The 20077-nt window shown below is 44.0% G+C and overlaps 1 protein-coding gene across 7 annotated transcripts in view; it reads right to left on the bottom strand.

Annotated features, from left to right (window-relative positions):
* The window catches only part of LOC310767496 (protocadherin alpha-C2-like), a 191134-nt gene that overhangs the window by 59301 nt on the left and 111756 nt on the right, over positions 1 to 20077 (bottom strand). The window contains exon 1 of one of the 7 annotated variants that reach the window (XM_083624534.1): positions 334 to 3140. The exons of 5 other annotated variants lie outside the window; for them this stretch is intronic. In XM_083624534.1, coding sequence (XP_083480660.1) covers positions 334 to 2847 — 2514 coding nt within the window. In that variant the 5' untranslated portion in view covers positions 2848 to 3140. Of the gene's footprint in view, positions 1 to 333; positions 3141 to 20077 lie in introns of those variants that run through there. One more of the 7 variants, XM_083624531.1, reaches the window with a different exon arrangement.

Below are 20077 nucleotides of genomic sequence, written 5' to 3'. Positions count from 1 at the left end.
TTATGCTTCTTTTATGTGTATTTTGTGCTATCATATAATCTGCTAGAGTGGACTTTCTCCTACATGTAGAAAGGTGGTAGAACACCCTGATACTTTGATCAGGAAGATAAAAACCCTTTTAAAACAAAGTGCTACACAGATATAATACACCTGAGCTAGGAGAACAGAAGGAATCAAAGCCTCCAATTTTGTTTGGGGGGGGGATGAATGCCATGCCTCACCATTCCTTTAACCTACTCTTGTTTCCTATCAATATCCTGAGCATTAAGCATGTAAAAGACCACTGGTTAAATTCAAAGCCTGTTCAGGTCATTTTATCCATTCAGTCCTCACCTCATTTGGAGTGATGGGCTCACTTTTAAGTATGATCAGGTTCTGTGCGCTCTGCCCACTCTGCCCAGTCAGATGTCTCTCAGTCATCCCAGCCTGGGAGTTGATTCCTGCTGGGACCCCGGTGTTGTAAAACATGAAAGTATCACTTCCTGAGCCTGCAGTCAGACAAGCTTTATAGCAGTAGGTCTTGGAAAGAGAGCCATTGCCCCGCACTTCAACAAAATGGGGCTGGACTTTTAAACCATTTGACATTCTGGTGTCAAGGTTGTTATTTGCCTGCTTGTACATTTCGACTGGGCTCCTTTCTCTGGGCGTCCCACAGAACCCCCCACAACAGGAGCTCATGTGCACACTGTGTTTCTGGCACTTGATTACAGCGAGGACAATGATTGTCAAGAGAAATATAAATGAGACAGAGCTCAGAGCAACAATGAGATAAAGGGTGATCTCAGAGTAACTTCTAGAGCTTTTTACATGCCTCCTGGTGTCAGGAATGATTTTGGAAATCCTGTCCACGACAGCAACTATGATTGACACGGAGGAAGACAAGGGTGGCTTTCCATTGTCTCTCACTACAACAGTAAGGTTGAAGGTGGTCACAGTGTCCTCCGGCAGTTTTCGAGTAGTCCTAACTTCTCCACTGTGAAGTGCCACTCTAAAGAAGTCTGGAGCTGAAGACTGGGCCAGGTGAAAGAAGAGCCATGCATTTTGCCCAGAGTCTGCATCAATGGCTATGACTTTGGTCACCAAGTATCCAGTGTTGGCTGAGCGAGGGATCATCTCCATAGCTGCTGAGGCATTAACTGGGGCAGGATACAGAATCTGTGGTGCATGGTCATTCTGATCCACCACATAGATGTTCACTGTGGCTGTGCTACTGAGTGGTGGCACCCCCGAGTCTTGGGCCTGCACAACAACCTGGAACTCCCTCAGCTGTTCATAGTCAAAGGAAGTAACAGCATAAATGTCACCAGTGTCAGGTTTAATGGAGACATAGGAGGCCACAGGGAGCCCTTGAATCTCTCTGTTCAGCAGAGAGTAGGAAATGAGGGCATTTTCATTGGCATCAAGGTCAACAGCCTTGGCAGTGCAGAGGGAAACCCCTGGAGCATTGTTTTCAGGGATGTAAACAGAGTAAGAGGGTTCTTCAAACCGTGGTGGGTTGTCATTGATATCAGAGATGTCCACCTGGATGACTTTGTGAGAAGATAAGGGAGGGATCCCTGCATCTGCAGCAGTGATGGTAATATTGTAGGTAGCAGCCCTTTCGCGGTCGAGAACCCCCTGAGTCACCAGGGTGTAAGAGTTTTTGAAGGAATTAAGTTTGAAAGGGAGGTTGGCAGGAATGCTCAAGCTGACTTGCCTGTTCTGGCCAGAGTCCTGGTCAGTGACGCTCATTAAGGCCACCACGGTGTCTGGGGGGGCATCCTCAGAGACTGGGCTGTACAAGGAAGTCAGCACAACCTCAGGGGCATTATCATTGGCATCCACAATGTGGACTAGCACCTTGCAGTGCCCAGCCATGGGGACGGGACCCCTATCAGTGGCTTGTACATAGATCTCATAGGAGGATGCTTCCTCGTAGTCCAGCGTCCCGTTAACCCTCACCTCTCCCGACACTGGGTCCACACTGAAGAGCTGGCGCACTTTCTCCGGGGTGTAGCTGCTGAAGGAATAGCGCACGTCGCCGTTGGAGCCCTCGTCCGGGTCGGAGGCGTTCAGCCTTGCCACCAGCGTGCCTGGCGCCACATTCTCCATTAAAGTCGCCGTGTAGGTGCCGCGGTCGAACTCCGGCGAGTTGTCGTTGGTGTCCAAGACCCGCACGGAGATCTGAGCCGTGGCGGACTTGGCCGGGTCGCCTCCGTCGACGGCGGTCAGCACCAGCTGCTGGCGGGCGCTCTGCTCGCGGTCGAGGGGCTGCAGCAGCACCAGCTCCAGGAGTTTGCTGCCGCGCTCGAAGTCCCCCAGGCCCAGCCCGAAGTGCTCGCTGGGGCTGAGGCGGTAGCTCTGCACCGAGTTGGAGCCCACGTCCGGGTCGTCGGCGCCCTCGATGGGGAAGCGGGCGCCCGGCAGCGCGGACTCGCTGACGTCCAGCCGGTACTCCTGGCGGGGGAAACGGGGCGCGTGGTCGTTGATGTCCAGCACCTCCACCTCCACGCCGTGCACCTCGACGGGCTGCTCGATCACCAGCTCCAGGCTGAGGAAGCACGACGGGCTGAGCTCGCACAGCGCCTCCCGGTCCACGCGCTCCTTCACCACCAGCAGCCCGCGGCCCACGTCCAGCGCCAAGTACTGCCGACCGCTGCCCGACGTCAGCCGGGCGCCCCTCGACGCCAGCTGCCGGGGCTCCAGCGCCAGGTCGTCCGCCACGCTGCCCACCACGGCGCCCCGCGGCACCTCCTCCTGCACTGCGTAGCGGAGCTGCCCGACGGCGGGACCCAGGCACAGCAGCAGCAGCAGCCAGGAGCCCAGGGCCTCCGCCTCGCGGCCGCGCCGGGATCCCGGCGGTGTCATGGCAGGTCCGGGAAGGAAGGCCCCCGGCAGCTGCCCTTTCCTGGGCAGGCGCACGCTCAGCCTCCCGGCAGCAGCGGCAGCGGCAGGAGGGTCATGCAAGCGGCTAGCAGGCGCTGCCAGGAGCCCCCGGCGCGGCCACTGCGCCCCTCCTCCGCCCCGGGGCCGCCCAGCCCCTCATGTCGCCCAGTCGCCAGCTCTGGCCCGCTCTGCGATGGCCCCGTCTCCTCCGACGACAGACAGGCTGTTCCACTCCTCCTCCTCTTGCTCTTCCTCTTCCTCCCCCGCCGGCTGACGCGGCTGCTCCTCCGCGCTCCGGGGAGGGGCGGGTTCGGCGCTCGGCTGGCTCCGTTTCAGCACCTGGGCGAGGAACAGCGACCTCGAGGCGGGCGGGCGGGCGGCCAGCCAGGAGCGACGCGGCGAGGAAGAGGCAAGGGCAGGGCCAAGGAGGCGTCGGCAGGGCAGTAGAGGGTGGGTGCTGGGGGGCGGGAAACAGGGGCGCAGCTATGCAGGCCGGCTGCCCCACTCACTCACTCACTCACCCCGCTTCTCAACAAACACGGGGCAGGCGCCACGCAGCACATGCACACTCCCGAACACCGGGGGCTGCTCGATGCCTAGTCGAGCGGGGGTCCCTCTAGCCTACTTCTGCTTTCTCCACCTGGCACTGCAGATTCGGACCCAGGATATTCGCCATCCTGGCTACCTGGGAGGCTTTCAACGAAAATGCCAGGGGTTGGAACTGATCTCTTCTGCGAGCAGGGGGTGAGTTTTCCCGCCCTGGGGGCTTTTCTCCCAACTCAGAGCCTCGCTCCCATCCCAGCAAGACCCCGTCCTCCCATTCCGATGTCAAATCCAAGGAAAGAAAATAAAAGGTGAGTCCTCCCACTGGCCTTCGACCAGCTCACACTCCTGTTTGCTGCAGCCACACCAAGATGTTCCTTCTTCTTTGGTGCAGCAAACAAATCGAGGAGAAAAATCCGCCCCCCCCAAAAAAAAAAACCAACAACAACAACTAGGAAAGGAGTATGTTGATTTATATAGGTGGGTTCAAGATCCCTAAGGCTCCAGGAAGTAATGAAAGAGAAAAATAAGCAATCAAAATGCAGGAAGAGGGATACTCGATTTATAAACAACATTAACACACCACTTCCAATCTTACCAATTTCAAGCTTACTAGCAAATGAAAAGATGATCTATACTTTTACCGGGGAAGGGAGTGCCATAGTTGTGACACAGCCCCTCTAGAGGCTTTCAGTCTTAGACATCCTGATGTCTAGAAAAGGCTTCCCTGCAGGTCCTTTTTCTTGCTTTTCCAAAACTCCCTCTTCACATTGCTTTTCCTTCCTCAGTTCCCTCATATACCAAAACTGGTATGTGCAATCCACCTTCTGGAATCTCACCACACAACTTGTGACTCACCAAGCCAAACCCAGGTTACTAGCTATATTTCTTTGACAAACCTCCTGTTTTTGCTACTTGCCTAGGACTGGAGGAAGGAGAAAGTGTGTGTAATATCTGGCAGCCCACAGGTTGGCCGGCTATGTTTGGCTTGGTGAGCCACAAGTTGGGCAGATCCAGACTCTGTTTTTCCTTAAATTAAATCACAAGCTTTTAAGGCAGCATTCATTATAAAACTGCAAATGAATGATAGCCTTTCAGTAATAATAATGAAAATGAGGAGTCTGGGAAGTAACAGTATTTCTCTGTATATGCCAATGATTGTCTCGTATTAAATTTGGATTCATTGTGTGCAACACAAACTCTGGACTTCAAAATAAAATTAACCATCCTGCTTTCTTTATTAGTATCAGAAATATTGCCCTATGCCTGTGTGCATGCAGAATCACCCTATGCAGAAAATCTTATTACAAAGAATACAGTTATAGCATTGGTAGTTAATAGTATTGGTTTTGAGATTCATTTGAAAAATTACACAATTCCAAGAACAATTACAAAAAGATAATTACTCCCCCCTCCAAATCCTTGTATCTTATGCCATAGTTCATACATGTTTTGAGTACCAGTAATTTCCTGCTGTTTTCTTCTCCTCCTCCCCATTTCTATTTTGTGGGATAAGTGAGAAGAAGCAATATGAAGAGCTAACCCTTCAAGGCACATAGTTTTCCAATGTCTATCCTATGCAAGGAATACTTGCATGCATTTCTTGTGTCAACAGAGACTATCTGTATGGCTTAGTTATTACTAGGGTTGTAAACTAATGTCTAGGCTCCACTACTTTGGACAGTATTTGGGGGCTCACATGATTAAATGCTCTCCAATTTTCAAAACCACCACACGCAGAAAACTAGCATATCAGGGAGTACTATTCTAGCCTGGCCTTTTTCTGACATCTACTTTTTGCTGTGTGTAAGCATTACATTTTTAAAAAAACTGAGGAGCATTCTGCAATGTCAGCCCCACTTGTAAAATGAACTGATACACCTTAGAGAGAGGTTTGCCATCCTGGAATCCTTCAGAAAGAAGGGTGGGATATAAATTAATTCTATCTATCATCTATCTATCTATCTATCTATCTATCAATAATAATGCTGGGAGTAGACCTACGTTTTCCCCATACTGTTGAATTCAAAAGGTTCCAAATACTTTGAGCAGAATCTGTATAATCATAGCATTTATTGCTTTTATTCCATTTTGGATGTTTTGTTGTTGTTACAATGTTGTATGATGTCTTGGAATGAGTCATCCTTAAAGGTAGAGTATAACTATATTATACAAACTTGTGGGTTGGAATACAGATGTCTTTACAGAGGCATTGTGGACTCTCCTTACACTGTATGGAATTGCACTGCTGATAATCTCCTCATAAAGCTTCTGTTTCTCCCCCTTTCTAAATATATTTCTAAGCCTCTCCTGAGCCTGCATATATTTCTTGTTCCAGTTCTGCATCAGACATTTTGTTTCATGCTTCAATCCTCTTTTATGCCTGACTTGCTTGTTTACATATTTCTTCCTCATTTGAAGCTATTGGCCTCGGTTTGTCATATCGGGCATCTTTATTAAATTGATCATTGGTACTAATGTGTACTTTCCCCCTCATGCCATGCCTCAGTTCAGTGAAAAACTAATCTCATCTTTGATGTAAATTGAAGTCGCTTAGGTGTGTGGAGGTGGTGGCCATGTGTGTGCAATACCGCTGTTTTGCAATAAAACTTGTCAACCAATCATTAAAAAAATCCTGACTACATTTAGATTGTATATTCTTTGATTTTCGGATACTGCTGACTTTGCCATTGTTTCAGAAATTAGTATATAAAATATAATAGTCCTCATCCTACATCTCTCTTCCTGTTCAACATGTCTGTGAAGCTACTGGATAAGATTTGGATTTAGGTGGATTTAACTGGAGAGTAAGGTCACAATGAGAGATTGATGGAATTTGAGCTGCCCAACTGTAAGCATAACCAGTAGCCTAGAAAAGATCACACAGCTATCTAGACGACGTCCTTATGCAGTTAACATCTAAACCTTGTTGTCACTGAGATGGCAAAGCTGTGACTAGGCTGTACTCCTTTGGCTGCATTGTTCTGTTTTTAAATTCGAGACTCACTTGACTAAACCTTCCTCCATACAGCAGCAACAAGAAATCCCTGCAAATGAAAAGCAAGCATGCCAAGTGAGAAAGTTAGACTAGAATCCTTATCCCTAATATTTAATTTTGTGTGAGGGTGGATTTTGTTTTATATGGAGGAGCATCCCTTCAAATGAGCCCCAAGCCAGCTCTCTGCAGTAGTACAGCCCAGACACAACTTGGCCAACACAGGTCTTCCCCCCTTCCCCCCTCCCCTTACTTATTCTCTGGCTATTCTGAGGACTAAATGTAGACAAATTAATTGAAGCTGAATGCAGACAAGACAGAGGTAATGATGGTTGGCAGAGGGGATAAGGACTCTCATTAGAGAGGATGTTCAGCCTCCCCAGGTCACACAGGTTCATAGCTATAGAGCGCTCTAGGGGTTGCCATTGCACCTGAATGTTCATATTGTAGGAATGCTTTTGGAAAGGGTTGTGTACCCTAGACAGTTCAGAATTTGAAGAAGAATGGCTTTTTCCCCAGCCAGAACTCACTGGAACTCAGTTCCTGCACCTCTTGGGTGGGCTCCATGGCCACTATAAGAGAACAAGGGTGAGCTCCAGCACTTCTTCTTCTTCTTCTTCTTCTTTTAATAGTAATACAGTGGTACCTCGGGTTAAGAACTTAATTCATTCTGGAGGTCCGTTCTTAACCTGAAACTGCCACCGTGCGATTTCTGTTCTCACCCTGAAGCAAAGTTCTTAACCCGAGGTATTATTTCTGGGTTAGCAGAGTCTGTAACCTGAAGCGTCTGTAACCCAAGGTACCACTGTAGTAATAAAAAAGTATTGCAAAAATAAATATTCCTAAACTCAAGTGATCTTCTAAGGTATGGAGTTCCATAACCTGGGAATTGTCTCTGATTTTTGCTGATGTTCTAATTCTATCCCAGGAGAATATTCCCATGTAGATTGAAACCTGGTTATGAAGTGCTTAGTTATCGTCCTGCTTATATGAACCGGCTTGCAGTCAGTGTGCTACTTAAAAGCATTTGACCCCCTAAATTGTGCATATATCTTTGTGAATGTAGTTCTCAGTGCGGTGGTGAGCCTGTGCCTGAGCTACACCAGCTTCAGACTATGGGCTCACAAAAGGCCTGCAAGCTGCAATCCTTCCCCACTAAAACCATGGGAGTTTTGTTACTGATTCAGTAATACTAATATTCCACCTCTGTAATCAGAAGATGCCAGTTCTGGTTAAAACAGTGGCTCCTATTAAGTACTTGGGAAGCTGAAATTATGAGCTGGTTCTTGTGCATTATGTTTTGATGGATTGTTAAAGCCCAAATTACTTATTTCCACTGCTGGAGGTCATGTTGTGCTTTTGGACAGCCCTGTAGCTGGCCAGTGTGCTGCCAACACCATTTATTCTTTACCAATTTTTGTTGATTTATCTTGCATTTGCCTCTGCATATAAAATCTTGGTCCTTTCTACAGGGTGAGAAATGTTCTGTATTAATTTCTTTAAAATGAGTACAGTAATTTTCCCATAGCAATTCCCCTCCCTTTTCAACCCTTACGGTTGCAATGCTAATATAATTTCCATATCATCCATGGTTCTTGATATCTAGTAGAATTTAATAATTCCTTAAAACGTTTTTCAGCTTACAAAAAGTACAAGACTCCTTCCTGACAAGCAAATAATAGTAATAATCAGTCACTTTGTAGCTGTTCCCCTCTATTTCATGACTGATTTTATCCTTTGATTCTGCTTTCAACAATGATATATGTTAGATGTCATGAACTTACTAGGTGGCTACAGGCAGGCCACCTATCTCCAACTTAGCAACCTTATAGGGTTGTTGTAAAATTACCAAAGAAATGTGTTTTTGTTGTTGTTGCATTGTTGGATACCGATGAGACCATATAAATGCTAACTGGTGGTAGTGGCTCTTCTTATTTACTTTTAAAATCTCTACAACATAGACGGCTATCATGAGGCCCATGTAGAACCCAATTTCTAGTTGGGCAAGAATAAATAATGCAGACAGATGTAGATTCAGATAATGAATTTGTTCATCTTCTAGCATTTCTCACTGTTTAGGTGATCTTAAGCTTTTGCCATCCAATAGAGCATTATTCATGCAGAGAATGATGGCGCCAAGGAAATGCAGAAGTGTATACAGTTATAGAAACTCACACGGGTATTGGGGATGGCAAGAAACAGGCTGACTCCTTCAGAATTTAGCACAGTTTTGAGGGCAGTAGATGCATATACAATGTTCACATTTGCAGTTACCTACATAAACCTTGGTAAGTGAGGGAAGGGATTGGCTGTGTGTGTGTGTGTGTGTGTGTGTGTGTGTAAGAGAGAGACTTAGGCCTGATTCATAAGCACCGATAGCAAGGTTGCATCCACCAATAGTCATATTATCATGGTGAAGGATGTTTATCAATAATGGGAACGATCCCATTTTTGCTTCCCCTCCCCCCATCATTTAGAACATTTTTCATGCCAGCATCTGTAGACCCCAGAGAACTCTGGCATGAAAATGTTAGATATAAAGCAATTTATACAGTTGCAGCAGCAACATGGACAATGCAGTTGTGACACAATGGCTTGGGCAGCAATCCTGCTGCTACTGGTTCATGTGAATCAGGTTTAAGATATGACTGTTGCTGGAATTGATGCTGGACAGTAAATAGCCTTTGGCTGTGTATGTTACAGGCTATTAGAAATTCTACTCGAAGGCATCACCATTAAGTGCTTAATTGTACCATCAATCGATTTTTTGCTTCCTCATTTAGTGACAGATATTTTTTAACCTGGTTTTCCACTGCCAAAAGAGCACTGCCAGGCATATATAGGTTTTGAGCCCACATGCCAATCATCCTTCCTTCTGCCAAAACAGAACTAAGCTTTTTCAGCTGTTCCCATAGAAAAGCAAATTTCATTTTTTCCAGCGATCAGATTTAAGATCTTTCCTTGAGGGAATCTTCCAAAGCTATTTCAACTTGACTTTAATGAATATTATTTTGGGATGGGACATTACTTGCTCAGAAATTCAAACCTTGGACTACTATCACAGTCTCAGAAAGCATGGACAGAAAATGAAATCTCTGTAAGTGAAAAGAGAGCTATAAGGAGAAGCTGGTGTGGGTTGGAATGCAGGCATCATCATAAAAGCACAGAGCAATCCTGGGGGAATTGTTGTCAGCCTCCTCCTGTTGAAATTGCTGTCTTGCCATTTTCTGTCAAACATGTGGCTGCACTAGGAAGACTATGAGGGTGACAAGTGCAATCTAGTATTGCTTACCAATTTGTATCAGCCACCTCAAGACTAAGCCCATCAAACTAGACATGCCACACAACAATATGAAATTAGCAGTTGTGTTAATGTCTCTTTTTTTGAAGTAAATAGCAGGCATGGGAGGGAAGGTGGTCTAGGTCAGGGATCAGCAGGGAAGGCTTTGCCATTGGCTGGATCCCAGTCTGGATCTAGTGCATGCTCCTACTATCTCCCATTATTGGTTCCCCCTGTGCCTCTAAATCTAGAAAAACAAAACCATGCTTGCAACTGGCAGCTGAATTAATGGTGCCATTGTTTGGTCTGGCCTTCAACAGAGAATAACTGAATTTAGTGAGACGTAATTCTCAATAGGATTGTATTATAAGATTATATTATTTTTATTATTGATAAAATAATATTTGTATACCTCTCTTCATGAAAAAATATCAAAGCAGCTTACAACAAGTTCACATAAAAACATTTGAAACCATGTAAAAGATTAAAATCGGAGGTCAACTATTACAGATAGAAACTTTAACTTATCTCAGAATAAGTCCTAGGCTTTTGCCTAGGCTTTTAAAAGCTATTTTTTTTGTTCATTTGAATTCCCCCAGCTCTTGTTTTCATATGCCTTTATACTATTGTTTTACTGGGTTTGTGTTGCATTTTTATTTTAATGAGCCCGATGAGCATGGGACGATGCAGTGAACAGCAAAAGTTCAGATCAAGACAAGCAGAAAATAGCCTGTTTCCATGGTTCTGCCCTTGAAATATTAGTCCTTCTCCTGAAAAAAAGCCCCTAAAGCTTTATGTCAAATGGTGAAACCCGGCAATCCTACCACCACCCTAATAGTACACTCTCAATCCACAGTCTCCATCCGTTTCTATGTCACCTAATGGGTTTTGCTCACCACCTGAGCTGTACAAAAGGATGACCAAGCTTAATGTGTCAAAATGAGAAAACAACCCTAGGCTGGTTCACGGTTCATGCTGGCACCGTGTTATGCTGTGCCATTGCACCCATACAGCTGTCCTTACAATTGACCCTGAAGGCCTAAAATAAAATAAAAACTGCTGCCTCAGAAGAGAGATTTGGAGGTGTTCTTAAGCTGAGACATATACAACCCTCATGGGTTTTTAAGAACCTACACTGAAAATGAGAAACAATAGGAGCTGCAATTTGATAATGGTTACTGAAGCCTAAGAAAAACAGTTTGTAAGGTAAACACAAGGACAGAAAAATACATTTTCACTTACACCAACAAAAGAAAGGAAAGTGCAGCTACAATTCAATCAATGGGATAAGTACCATAGACTTTAATAAATTATTCAAATGCATCCAAACTTTCAGATGAACAAGCTGAACCACAATAATCACAGTCGCCAAGGTCATGTATGAAACTTCCTCTGAAACAATATTAAGGTTATATCCAACCTTAGCCATACTCAGAGCAGACCATCTGAAATTAATGGACACAGCTCATTTAAGTTAATTAATTCCAATGGGTTTTCTCAGAATAGAATCTAGCTGGATACTATCCTTAATGTTTTACTACAAAATTAAATTGCTCCTACAGAGAAATAAAACAAGCATGTGTTAAAAACATAAGAAAGAGCTTGGCTGGACTAAACCAAAGGTCCATTGAGTCCAGAACCACAGCAACCAACCAGATACCACAAAGCAGGACAAGAAGTAAATAGCCCTTTGCTGGTTTTCTTGTATTCAGAGAGGCACTGCCTCTGAACACAAAGGTCCTAGTAAGCCAATCACCAGCATACAAGTGCTATATTAACTAGGCTGCAATCATACCCACATTTTACATGGGAGCAAATCCTTGACTGAATAGGGATTCAATCTTAATTCTGAGTAAAATAGGTGATAAGGGACACCTAGCTACATTCAGTGGCATAGCGTGGGGGGTGCAGGGGGGGCCGGCCGCACCGGGCGCAACATCTGGGGGTTAGGGCAAATCCACGGGTTAGGGGGCACAAATCCACGGGTTAGGGGGCGCAAATCCACGGGTTAGGGGGCACAAATTACTTGCCTTGCCCCGGGTGCTGACAACCCACGCTACGCCACTGGCTACATTAAATGAATTTAAATCTCCAGGGCCTGATGAGCTACACCCACGGGTACTAAAGGAGCTTGCGCATATAATACTGGAGCCTCTGTCCATAACCTTTGAGAATTTCTGGGGAATAGGTGAGGTCCCTGCAGACTGGAGGCAGGCGAATGTCCTCATCTTCAAAAAGAAAACCCATGTAACTACCAGCAGGTCAGCTTGATATCAATACCAGGAAAGGTCCTAGAATAGATAGTGAAACAGTCGGTCTGTGGACACTTAGAAAAAGATGTTGTGATTACTAAGACCCAGCATAGGTTTCTCAAAAATAAGTCATGCCAGATGCCAAACTGGGACAGGCACCTAATGCTGCAGAATACAGATTTGGGATTCAATATAACCTTCACCAATTGAAGATCGGGACCCAAACTAACAGAATGACAGCCTTTCCTCAAATACAAGGAGCAGGGACAGAAGAGCCACACTCTTTATTTTTTGTGCCATCCCCCTTAACTACTTATTTTATAAAGCTTGGGAGCATTATTTGGCTAGAATTGGGGATAAGGTGGGAAGGGGTATGTAGCTTGTGGCTTTCATAAAGGAATTGCCTACCTTTTATCATCATCATCATCATCATCATCATCATCATATATTTATATGCTGCCTTCTTTCCTGGCAAGTTCATATGAGGAAACACAGTCTTTCAGAAAACTTAAACCTAAGCTGTGTATGGGTTTATAACTTTGAATTGCATCCAGAAACAGACTGGTAGTCAGTGGAGCAGTTCTAAGGAGTGAGCTGTGTGCTTCCTATAACCAGACCTGGTCAACAATGTGGTTTCAGCTCTTTGGGCCAGTTGAAGTTTCTGAGCACTTTTCAAAGGCAGCCCATCGCAGTAATCCAAATGGGATGTAACTAAGTCATGAGTCACTGTGGCCAAATCAGATGTCTCAAGGACAAATCAAACATCTTCCCTACATTTGGACATTTGGACAACCAACCAGGATTGTGGAACTTCTACTCATCTGCTATTCACACTGTCTATTTTACAGCCTGTTTTTAATCTAGGAGTGTCTGGCATATTGACTGGGTTTGGATACAGGTCAGGAGGTGTGTTTGTACAACCCAAAAAGTTCCACTGGGTTGTTCAGAAACTAAACTCATCTTTTTTCTTACATCAGATGTTTAGTTTTCTCAAGTTTGGGTGATAACCTTCCAAATGAAACTCAAGAAGAAGCCAATATGCCTGTTCTCTTCCTGAGTTTGCACAGTTTCCTTTTCCTTGCCTCTACCAATGTCATTGGTGTATCAGCTAAAAACGCAGTGATAACACTTCGCTGTCAACTTTCATTATTTCTTTGCTGACAGATATTTAAGCTAGAGAACCAGGAAACAAGATTGGAATGAAGCCCATGCAGAGGTGAGAAATAGCAAGCGCTGCAAGGAAGGACAAGCAAGAGCAGAAACTAGAGGGAGAGGAGGCAAGGGACACATATAGATGCACAATAGGAAAATAAGTAGCTGTTAAAGGTAATCCATCAGGATGACCAAGGCTGATATAATCCTGAAGCAAGGTCTGAACCCAGATGGGAATGAATTTAGATAGACATCCACCCAGGGTGTGAAAAATAAATGGTCTAAAGCAGGAATGTGGAACCCGCAGATATTGTTGGACTTTAACTCCCATCACCCCTGATGGACTATGGTGGATGGACAAGTGGAAGTTGGAAGACCAACAACATCTGAAGAGCCATAGATTCCCAATCCCTGTTGAAGCAGACAGGGTGAGTAGAAGTCTGTTGTTGAGGACAGTTGTGACTGGGGTGGGCGGAGGCAGAGAGGTAAATGGAAAGAAGAGGGCTTGGTCTTTTGAGCTCCTGAGGGGAGAGTTTCAGAAGGGTAGGAAAAGAGGAGAGAGACACTGTCCCCTGCAAGTCTCAAACAGCACTACAATAGTCCTATCCCAGGCCAGCTGGAGCTCTGAAGAGCAGCACTCATGTTATGCCTGGGGGGGGGGAGTAAAAGGCAACATCTCTCTCTCTCTCTCTCTCTCTCTCTCTCTCTCTCTCTCTGTGTGTGTGTGTGTGTGTGTGTGTGCTATAATTAAATGTACATATTTAAATATATTATATTGCCACAGTTGCTCTGGGGACCATTTTAATTAACATTTCTTAAAAACTAAAACATTGCTTAGAATTCTGAGGCCATTAATTATAGTGACACATTTATGGATCTTAACAGCCTGCAGTTCCATGAGGAGATGCTGTGAACAAGAAACAAAGAAAATGGGACTCCCCCACCCAAAAAATGATGCTGTAAAAACTTATTCTACTTGTAGGTGGCTGATAACAAGTCCCTTGTTCAAATCTTACCTTAGCCCACTTAGGCAGGCTAAAGAGCTACCAAGGTGGCCGTAGACAATTATTCTCTCACCTTTAGCTTCTCCACTACAGTACAAGGACAGAAATACTGAACTACCTTGTTGTCCTAAGGATCACTGGATAAATTATGTGAAGCACTTCCAGCACTCTAAAAAGCACTCTATAATGCTAAGCATTAGGACTGCGGTTGCTAGGAGATTAAAAGAAATAATCACTCCACAGAATCTTAAAGAATACCAAAATTTCCGATCATTTCTTGAAATTTGATGCTGCAATAATTCATTGCACTTCCGTGGCTGGGCTAAAAAGTAGATGCACTTGTCATCAGAGTAGATTAATCAGTAGCTATTTCCATATACGTTTAAGGGCAGCCATATAATCCTAGGTCACTCACAGCAGCACATGAGTGGTTGGCAGGGAGTACAGTTCCCAAAAAGAAGGAAGGAACTGAGCTGACAAGACTCAACACATCTGAGCTATAGATAGGCTTGCACATTTCATCTTGCAAGAGGAGGGGCCTCTGAATCATAGCTTTAAATTATGGCACCATTTCTATTTCACAGCTTACACTTACATGAGAATAAGCCCCATTGAACTCAAACTTACTTCCAAGTAGGCATAAATAGGACAGTTATTATACTGCAACTCTCTACTTCTGGCAAATTGATCTATTTCTATGCAATGTACTAGCTCAGATTCATTTAAAATCAAAGAAAGGAGAATTATCATAGAGATGAAGCATCCCATATGCCTTTGTGTTATATTTTTAAGGGGAAGACAAAGCATCCTTCCGAATGTGTGTATTTATTGCTGTGTACAATATAATTGAATGTAAGCATCTCAAACAAATTGCATGTGTTCTTTTTCAATAGAGCAGTAGTTCCCAACTGGTGGTCTATGGACCCCAGAGGGTCCACATAGCCCACCCAAGGGGTCTGTAGCACCATTCACATAACAACAACTATCATAGAGAGATCAACATTTTCAAAAGTCGGGAGTCCATGGCTTGGCTTTTGAAAAGCAGGGGGTTCGCAGTACTTAGCTAATTGGGAACCACAGGGTATCAGTTAGCACTGACGTGCTTCACCCATCATGCTAAACTGTAGTTTGCAGGATTGTGGATGTGCAGCCTGGCCCACATGTGGCTTTCCTCTGCTCACATGGGTGCTGCATGCAGTGCAAATGAGCCATGGTATGGCTTGTTGTTGTCTGCAAACTGAGGTTGCAGTTATCCAGATCAGTGGTATGGCAGAAATAGGTTATTTCGTTTCATTTTGGTATGAACAGAAACCAATATGGGTCTGAGCCACCGAGGGAACAGGATTATGGAGATAGACACAGTCTTGACTCCTTGTGTCTGGAGTCACCAGGGACAAGAGGCAGGTCTAACTTTCACTCAGTGGAGACTCCACTCAGTGGTGTCCCCAAGTACATCTGTTTGCTTTCTCTCAAATAAGCAAATGGCTGCCGTGAACTAAAGTGCTTTAGCACTGCATGCATTGCAATGAGAACCAAATCTGCCTCTTTGTCTCTGGATTCCTGTCTCTGGATGACCTGGGTCCCAATGAGAAGGATCCCACAGGTAAGTGCAATGTGTAGGTCATCTCTCTACAAGACCCCATACCCCAACATGTATACAATTTTTTCACTGACATATATTTACTTTGTTTATAAAAGTATACCACCCACTCCAGCAACCTACCCAAATCCAGCAGGGCTTTCAGAAATGATTCAGCTGGACCTGTGCCTCTGTGAGAAATGCACCTTTTGACACAGAGAATCGTGGTTGGAAACATAAGTAGACATGCAAAGGTACCCTACTTCGATGTGGCATGAGCTTTTTCATAAAGGTTTTGTCAGAAACACAAAATGAATATTATGACCTGTGCACTAATTAGATCTGGGAACATCTGGATTTATGTATACAGTATTGAAGGAGGTGGATGTGCTTCTACATTTTGGCCTGCCACATATAGATTTTTTTTTTCTTTCTCTTGGGGAATACACAGTGTTTCAGGAAGTATCTTTCACAGAATTGTGAGGATGAAGTCTCTCCCAGGAAGGGGAGGACGAAAGGGAGGAGACAGTCATAAATGACTGGAGAGAGAGGACAAAAGCAGCATGAGAAAAGTGGGGAGAGAATAATGGATGGACAGCAAGAGAGAGAAAGGCAGTAGGACACACTGCCTGAGAGCATGAGAGCATCATGTGTAAGATTGGTGGTGATGCAAACTCAAGAGAAACAAACAGCATGGAAGAGAAAGAAACAGGTGATTGGTCTGGAGGACACACCAGGGAGGGGAAGGGGAAAGAGATACCAGAAAGAGAAACATTATCCCACAGTTTGCTACTTATGGAGTGGAATTCCCTGAGTTAGAATTTACCAGTCAAAACATTTGTAACAGGTCACTAATTAACTAGGATCAAAGAAGCTTCCCCCTGCAAATAAGATTGTTATTTGGCACACCCTGGAAATCTCCCATTCTGCTGAAAGAGAGGATGAATTTCTCACGAAGGTTAGCAAAAGAACCACCAAGTCCAAAGTCGTAGGTTGCCTTTGAGCCTGATTCTGGAAAATCTAATTCAAAGGAATAGTGAAGGCTTACATGAGGAATTTTTACTGAAAAGTTTAACCTATAGAACAAAGAAGTCTAGAGGTGTCTGACTGTCAAGAAACACACTTCCCTGATATTTCCTCCCCATATATTCTAATTGACCTTATTCTGAGTTATACCATTGGTCCATCTAGACCAGCACAGTTTATTCTGACTGCAGGGGACTGCTCTTGACTGGAAATGCTAGGGACTCAAACTGGGACTTCACTTCATGGATACCAAAAGTATGTGTTCTGCCCCTGAGCTAATGGACCTGCTCCCCTTTCAGAGTTACTTAATTCACATTGGAGGCTGGTCCCCAAATGGGAGTGGGGCACTGCACCAACTGCGCCAACAACCTGTCTGCCTCCACCTGCCTCCTTTTTACCTACTATCAGTCGAAGGGCGGCTCTGCCTGTCACTGGCATCCCCTACCGTCCTACCATTCCCAATGGTCACCAGCCACCACTGTTAATTCATCCACATAAAGGCACCTGGAAGTTCAGTTTGAGGCATAGCGACAAGAATGATGTCTGGTGGACTGGATTCATCACTTCCTGAAACATGGATTTTTGCATCAAGCACTGAATTGAACATCCTCAAGCTGTACAAGCTTCCATTTTGTTTCCATAAACAAAGATAAATGAAATGTGAGGAACTGCGGCTCATGAAATCTTTGAAGCAAGAGGGAGGGAGAAGGAGAAGTACTATCAGCAGTCAAGGAGGTGAGTGAGGACTTCTGTGCTTTCTGTAACATCATTTCCTCCCCTTGCCTACCAGAAGTAGAATTTTATGCAGAATAAACAAATCTGTGGAAATTTGACCAATCTGCATAATATACCCAGGTTCCAGAATTCATCTTTCCTCATAACAGATTTTTTTTTAAAAGCTCAGAGTCCTTGGGTGTGTGACATGTTTTCCATTTTTCTGCTCTGCACACCACAGGGCACAAATTGAAACAAGATGGCATGACATGTAGTTCAGCTCCATCTCACTTCCTCTACTGAAAGTCTATAGTTCTATTTTTAGAGGCTTGGCCTGGATTTCAGAGACAAAACACTGCAGGATCACACATTCCATTTGTGAAAGCAGCATCTAAGCCCAACAGCCCACCCCAAGTAATACTGTTAAAACATCAACAACAGAAGATGCACAAATCCCAAATGAAACAATTGCAGTTATTGTATTATTTTCTTTAATATACTATATAGATTAAATGAACTGTGGCGTATTCCATCTTTCATAAACCTGTGAGGAAGTGTGATATAGGAAAATAAAAATATATTTCCACCTCAATTCTAATATTTACTCAGACACGTCCCATTCTTCAAAGGGGATTTTTCCAAGTATTATGACAGCAGTCAAAAAATGAATGTGAACATTTCAAAGCATATAGCTAATGTTCTGCTTGTTCACCACAAAGAGACACAATAAAAAGAACAATCTATATTGATTGACCAGGATTAACTTTCTCTTTGCTTTATATTTGTATATTTAATTGTATAACCACAACCACTGCTGCTGCATTTCCTTTATTTATTTCTCATAATAGTTGTTAAGGAATGAATGTTTGTATCTGAGAGTAGAAGTTAATCAATAATACATATATGCATGGTTCTACATTGAACCCATTAGAATACTACAACTTATGAACCTCCTGATTTAATTTCTACTATAAAATAAATGTTTGGCATAAGTTACAGAAAATGCAGAGCTGCTGCCAAACAAGCAGCCCTGTGTCAAAATCTCCCACACCCCATTCATAATAGGATGTTCAATTCAGTTTCTGCCCTGGCATTTCTTGGCCTTGGCCAGCAGAGTCCTTGCTGGGCAGCAGAGGCGAGGCAATGAATGGTCAGCATTATGGCATCAGGGCATGAACTAGATGTAACATCTAACAGGGGAGGACTCAACATGGGGCTACTCTCTTGAGCAACATGTGTGTGTTTACATCACATCTAGTTTTGCCCTCAGGTGAGCTAACTATGCCCAGTTCCAGCCAAAATACACTTCCCATCCATTTCAGTGAAGAAATTAAGGCATCCTTAAATCTCTCCTATTCACATCAATGGAAATTAAAGCACTTGACCTTTTAACCCCTTCTAGAGGTGGGGTTGGCTATATGGCTTTGTTTTCATACTAGAGTGACTGTGGCCCACCAAGGTGTATTAAATTTCCACAGCCAAATGGATATACCCAGGAGCTAATAGTTAAGGTATAAATTAATATCTGTAAAGATCAGACTGGATCAGACTGAGATCGATCTAGACCAGCAGTCTTTGGAAGAATCACCGCAACCACCAAGCACAAAGTGGCCTACCAGAAATTGGCAGTTGCCTGGAAAGTTCGTATTAAAAAGGAATTGGTTGTAGTTCAAGTTCATCCTGTCCAAAAAGGAACTAGTTTCACTTAAAGTTCATAATTTACAAAATGAACTAGGTTAGTCCAGGCTCACAAAAAGTTCATCCTTAGCATGCATGCGTGCGCACACAGAGCACATTCAGAAAGCTACAAGCTCCTCTGCTTGTATAGGGTGCAAAACTAAATTAGGATCCACACACAAGTAATAAGACGTCTCACAGACAGAAGACTGACAGGTGAAGTTTTGCCCATAATTGTATTTTCATATTAGAAAATGCTTACCCTGTTTAATTGTTGCCTGTCACACTACTGTTAAAGGCACACGGCATCATTCGCTTTGACCCTGTACCTCTTTCTGTATGCTGCTCCTATTGGAAGACCTCACATCTCTTCAGCAGGGAAGCCTTGGGAAATGCCTCACATTCATTTCTTCCACATTCCCATTTAGTAACATGGATTGACTAAGAATCCTTAGCAATAGCAGTGCCTCTGTATCTCCCTAAAAAGCTTTAGAACACTGCCTCCATGTTTGCTTTCTAACTTTCTTTATAGAGATCCAATATACCATATTTTCCCATGTATAACGCCCCCATGTATAAGATTCCCCCTATTTTTGGGGACTCAAAATTAAGAAAATGTACTATGCACTATCCGTGTATAAGATGATCCCTTATTTTAAACTTCAAAAATTTAGGAAGAAATATAGTCTTATACGCGGAAAAATACAGTACTTACTTCTTTTTTTAAAAAAGAAAGCTAAGAGTCCGGCCCTCCTGTTGGGCTGGGCTTGGGGGAATTAATGTGAAGATGAACTAGAAATCATTCAAAGTTTTGGTTTTAAAATGAATGATTCAAAATGAACTTAATTCTTCTGGCAATTATGGGGACTACTTTCAGGTATAGTTCAGAGATTTTTGAACAACAAAGAATATTCAACGACTGGTTCATTTCAAGAACTGGAAACTGGACTGTGCTCCACCATTGGACCCCAAGGTTCCTTTTGGACAATT

Source organism: Podarcis filfolensis (genome assembly GCF_964270895.1).
Source record: "Podarcis filfolensis genome assembly, chromosome: 7".
NCBI lineage: Eukaryota > Metazoa > Chordata > Lepidosauria > Squamata > Lacertidae > Podarcis > Podarcis filfolensis.
This window is presented reverse-complemented; position numbering and strand designations above follow the sequence as displayed.